Source organism: Haplochromis burtoni, unplaced genomic scaffold (genome assembly GCF_018398535.1).
Source record: "Haplochromis burtoni strain Fernald_Lab_line unplaced genomic scaffold, NCSU_Asbu1 Contig_1744, whole genome shotgun sequence".
Classification (NCBI taxonomy): Eukaryota; Metazoa; Chordata; class Actinopteri; order Cichliformes; family Cichlidae; genus Haplochromis; species Haplochromis burtoni.
Genome location: NW_024584105.1, coordinates 11625 through 16754, shown reverse-complemented (window position 1 = coordinate 16754; position 5130 = coordinate 11625). Strand labels below are relative to the sequence as shown.

General features: G+C 37.8%; 1 protein-coding gene and 1 pseudogene across 1 annotated transcript; both read right to left on the bottom strand.

The window, feature by feature from the left end:
- Positions 1 to 304: 304 nt before the first annotated feature.
- On the bottom strand, positions 305 to 1849 carry LOC121813474 (annotated as a pseudogene).
- A 214-nt stretch (positions 1850 to 2063) lies between these two features.
- LOC102298976 (GTPase IMAP family member 4) lies at positions 2064 to 5032 on the bottom strand. The gene is made up of 3 exons (XM_042217266.1): positions 4766 to 5032; positions 3909 to 4648; positions 2064 to 2198 (listed from the first exon to the last, which is right to left on the bottom strand). Exons 1-3 carry the CDS (start codon positions 4908 to 4910, stop codon positions 2064 to 2066), a joined length of 1020 nt encoding a protein of 339 aa, XP_042073200.1. The 5' UTR covers positions 4911 to 5032.
- Positions 5033 to 5130: the final 98 nt, after the last annotated feature.

Here is a 5130-nt window from a genome sequence, read left to right as displayed (position 1 = left end):
CTCCTTACTTAAGAGTTTTTGAATCAGTTCATTAATTGTTTTTAACATTCTTCCTTGTCGTTCATTTCCTTCACGTGTTCTTCCCGCTGAGCATTCCCATATGGAAAAGATATATATAAATCTTATAAAGTTTGTATCTGTCTTGTGTGAAACTTGTATGAAAAGCATACAAGAGTGAAAACAGATATAAGATCCCTTGAAAAATTATATAATGAAACTTGTATGTTTTGGATACTTACTAAAACAATATATGAAAGTAATGAGAAAGTGGCCACTTTCATGAGTAATCACATATAAGTTTTTACTATTTCTTTTCCATATGGGTTAATTCATCCATGTGTTTCTTTTGGGATTCGTTGAACTCTTCTGCTTTCTGTCTGGCTTTTCTTTCATAGCTCTTCTTTAGGTCCTCCAGTGTTTTCTGATGATTGTTCTCTGTTATTTCCATTTCTCTTCTTATTTGTTCCTCTTGTAATTTGTTGTTTTCGTATTTTATTTTTTCTTGTTTGTAACTTTCCAGCAGTTTGTCGATTCTTTCTTCCTCCTCCTGTCGTCTCTTTTCATCTTCTTGTCTTTGTTTCTCTCGCTCTTCTCTTCGTTCTTTCTCCCAGGCTTCTTGTTTTCGTTGCATCTCTTCTCTGGTCTCTTCCAGCTGTCTGTCGACACTTTCCTTTGCCTCTTTTTCCAAATGAATTTGTCTGTCCAACTTTTCAAGTTCTTCTTTGAATTGTTGTCGATATCTTTCTTCTCCAGTGTTCTTTTCCTTTTCCTCCTTTTCTCTCATTTCTTCTTTTTTTTTTTTCTTCTCTTGTTCTTCCTCAATTTTGTTCTTCATTTCCTTGAGTTCTTCAGCTTTCTGTTTTCTCTCCTTTTCTATTTTTTCTCTCTCTTCTGCCATTCTTATTTTCATTGCTTTCATTTCTTGCTTATATTTTCTTTCAATCTCTTCCTTTTCCATCTGCATCTCTTCTTCCTTCTCCTTCAGGATCCTCAGTATCTCATTGGTGTAGCAGCGTCCTCCATTGTCCTTCACCATGGTGTCAATCTTTGCTATCAGCTCACTGACTTGTGTGCGGTTTTGTTTCTCAGAGTTATTGAACACATGGTATCTTCCTCCACAGTCAGAGATCAGCTTCTTAAAGGAATTATGACATTTGTTCTTGATGTAATCATCAACAGACTCTCCCTGACGCTCCAGTTCATCTCCTCTGGTTAAAAGAACGATGGTGAACTTTTCTGAATTCTTCCCAAAGAATCTTTTAGTGAGCCTGATCGTTTCTCTCTCCTCTGCTGTGAATCTACCAACCTCTATCACCACCAAGAAGACATGTGGTCCTGGAGCCAGCTGGCTGATACATTTCACCAGCTCTTCTTGAACTTCTTCATTGGACAAACTTGTGTCAAACAGACCAGGAGTGTCGACCACAACAACAGGACGACCGTCCACCTCACCCTCTGCCTTCTTACAACTGTGACCGACATTTGACTTGATGCAGCCTTAAACTCATTCCTTCCTAAAATGGTGTTTCCTGTAGAGCTCTTTCCACAGCCGGTCTTCCCAATCAGCACAATCCTGAGACAGTCTGAGTCCTGTTCTCCACCTTCATCACCTAAAACATGAAAACAATCAGAGTTAACACTTGAATACTGCTGGATTAAAACTCTTTGGGTCACTGAACACAGAAAAATATTAAAATCTGAAGTACTTACAAGTCATCATGTTCGTCTTCAGCTTCTCAAGTTCATCATGTTGCATCTGTATGGATTTATCTTGTTGTAAGACTTTGTCCATCTGTGCATGTAGAAATGTTGTCTTTGTATAACAGTGTGGTTTGTTTGTGGCTCACTAATTTTGTCCACAACCTCAAACATCTTTGTAATCTGCTGTTTGTCTTTGATGTTGAGAACCACATGTCTTTGTCTGAACGTCTGAAGAAGCTTCTGGATGTCTTTGTCTATACTTAATATATTTTCAACAGCTGGATCTGTAGGATCTGAGTCCACAGTGAACAGAATCATGGTGAAGTCATTGACTCGAGAGCTGAATGTGTCCTGGATGGTCTCTAACTCTCCTTGTCTTCATCAGTGAGGGGAGCCACAGGTAGGACCAGGATGAAGGCATGGACACCCTCAGGATCACAGAGGGAGATACACCTGAGTGATTCCTCCATCACTGCCTCCTGAGGTTTTCCATATTTCTATTCTTTAAAAGCAAAAACCTTTATGAAAAACATGGAAAAATTCAAAACTTGTAGTAGAGAGAGATAATGCAACAATTCCAATATTTATTTTTCCCCTTTTAGATTTTATTTATGCAAAATGCGCTTTAATGTAGCATTCAGAGAAACGTTTGATATTGTTCACCATTAGATTTTATTATTATGATTAGCACATTTAACAGTTTCAGCAATGAATTAATCACAAAGGAAAGAATTTACTGCAAGTACACATAAAATATCACAAATAAATTCAAAATGTCAGAAATTCTTCAACAAATGGAAAATGAGAATTTGACATGATATTGTGACTGTTAATGGAAATGTTTACAGCTTCTGTCATTATATCATAACAGCAACTCTGAATTAAAATGAAATCAAACTCCACAAAAAATACTTCCTAGTCATGAAAGAGTCTACCTTTAAAATGAGAGAGTGAATAAAAAAGGTCAAAATACAGAAAAAAACATGCAGATTAATTTTTTTTTTACGTTCAGCTGCTGATAATTGTGGAATCATATTATTTGCTATTACTTTATAAAGCTAAGAACCTTCTAACATACAATCAAACAAACTGGAGAACATGTAAAATAAAAAAGAAACCAAGAATGTGAACACAGCTACATGATGCACTGTGACGGAGGCCTGTAGATACTGCTGGGGTTACAGAACGATCAGTTAGTAATATCAATATTTATTGTTACAAGCAAAGAAGAACATCAGCTGATGGTACACTTCTTGAATTTTAGCATCTTGAGGTCAAGATAATCATCCATTTCTTTTTGTTGTTTTTCTTTCAGGGTTTTGATTTCCTCTTCTTTTTTCTTTTCTTGGTCTTCTAATGTCTTGTACTCTTTGCTGTGTTCATCCTGTTTCTGTTGCATATCTGTTTTATGCTTATGCTTCAGACCTTCCAGCTCCTCATCGTGTTTTAACGTCAGAGTTTTGAGTTTTGATTTCCTCTTCTTTTTTCTTTTCTTGGTCTTCTAATGTCTTGTACTCTTTGCTGTGTTCGTCCTGTTTCTGTTGCATTTCTGTTTCATGCTGTTGCTTCAGAGCTTCCAGCTCCTCATCGTGTTTTAACATCAGAGTTTTGAGTTCTTTATTATATTTTTCTCTGAACTCATTGAACTCTTCAGCTTGTTTTCTGGCCTCCTCTTCATAAATTGTTTTCATGTTCCCCATTTCTTTCTTGTAGTTTTCCTCTAATTCTTTTCGCTCCTTCTCTTCTTGTTCTCTTTTGAGTCGATCTTCTTCTTTTCTTTTGTTTTCATATTTTTCTCTTTCCTGTTCGTACTCTTCTTGAAGCTTCTTCAGTTTCTCTCTCTCCTTCTGACGTCTCAGTTCATCTTCTTGATGCTGTTTTTCCAACTGCACTTTTCTTTCCTTCTCCCAAATCTCTCGTTTTTCTTCCATCTCTCTTTTAACCTCCTCCAGTTTTCTGTCAGTGATTTCCTTTTCCTTTGATTCTGACTTGATTTTTTTCTCCAGAGCTTCTCGTTCTTTCTTCCACTCCTGTTGTTGACGTTCTTCCTGCATTTTTCTTTTCTTTTCTTCCTCGTCTCTAACTTCTTGTTCTCTCTTCTTCTGTTCTCTCTCAGATCTTTTGATGTTTTTCTCCATTTCTTGAAGCTGCTTCTCTCTCTGTTTTCTCTCTTTTTCAATTTCATCTCTCTGTTCTTCCATTCTTCTTTGCAGGCTCTTCTTTTCTTCCTGATGTTTCCTTTCAAGTTCTTCTCTTTCTCTCTGCATCTCTTCTTCCTTCTCCTTCAGGATCCTCTGCATTTCTTTCTGTATCGCAGTTTCAGCCTCTTGCAGCATCTCATTGGTGTAGTAGTCGCCACCATTTTTCTTCACCATGGTGTCAATCTTCGTTATCAGCTCGCTGACTTGTGTGCGGTTTTGTTCCTCGCGGTTGTTGAACACATGGTATCTTCCTCCACAGTCAGAGATCAGTTTCTTGAAGGAATTATCACATTTTTTATCAATGTACTCATCAATGGTCTCTTTAGCTTTCAGATCGTCTCCTTTGGTTAAAAGAATGTTGGTGAAGTTTTCTGAATTCTTCCCAAAGAATTTCTTGATCAGTTTCAGTGTCTCCTTCTCCTCTGCTGTAAACCTGCCGATCTGTATCACCAGCAGGAAGACATGCGGTCCTGGAGCCAGGAGACTGACACATTTCATCAACTCCTCATAAACTTCTTCATTTGACAGAGTTGTGTCAAAGAGACCAGGAGTGTCGACCACAACAACAGGACGACCGTCCACCTCACCCTGTGCTTTCTGACAGTATGTAGTTACTGACGTTTGGGCTGATTCAGCTTTAAACTCTTCCCTTCCTAGAATTGTGTTTCCTGATGAGCTCTTTCCACAGCCAGTCTTTCCTATCAGGACAATCCTGAGAGTCTCTGTGTTCATGTTCTCATCATCACCTGTAAAAGAAGTATGTATGGGACTAAATTAGACTTATGAGCCATTTTCTTGATAATGAAATACATAGCAGAGTATCACACTGAGAGAACAGTAAATATCAGTTACAGTTTACTTACCAGTGTCTGTGACCTTTGACCTCATCTCATTAAGCTCCTCCTGTAGAGAAATGATTTTTGTCTGCTGTTGTGAAATTTGATCCATTTTTCCAAATAGAAATGTTGATGTTGTGTAACAGAATTGTTTGTTTTTGTCTGGTCTCATCTTTTCCACATGATTCAACAGTTCTGGGATCTGCTGTTTGTTCTTAATGTTGAGAACAACATATCGTCCTCGATAAGTGTGACAGAGGTTCTGAATGTCTTTGTCTTGTCCTACAAAGTTAAGAACAGCTGGATCTGTAGGATCTGAGTCCACAGTGAACAGAATCATGGTGAAGTCATTGACTCGAGAGCTGAATGTGTCCTGGATGGTCTCTAACTCT

Excerpts from the sequence above, each read along its gene's own strand:
- LOC102298976 (XM_042217266.1), bottom strand. The coding sequence starts at position 4,910 with ATGAGACCAGACAAAAACAAACAATTCTGTTACACAACATCAACATTT. Across the intron at positions 4,649-4,765 it reads GTCAAAGGTCACAGACACTG|GTGATGATGAGAACATGAAC; the intron begins GTAAGTAAACTG and ends CTTCTTTTACAG. Across the intron at positions 2,199-3,908 it reads AAGAAAAGAAGAGCCTGCAA|AAATATGGAAAACCTCAGGA; the intron begins AGAAGAATGGAA and ends TTTAAAGAATAG.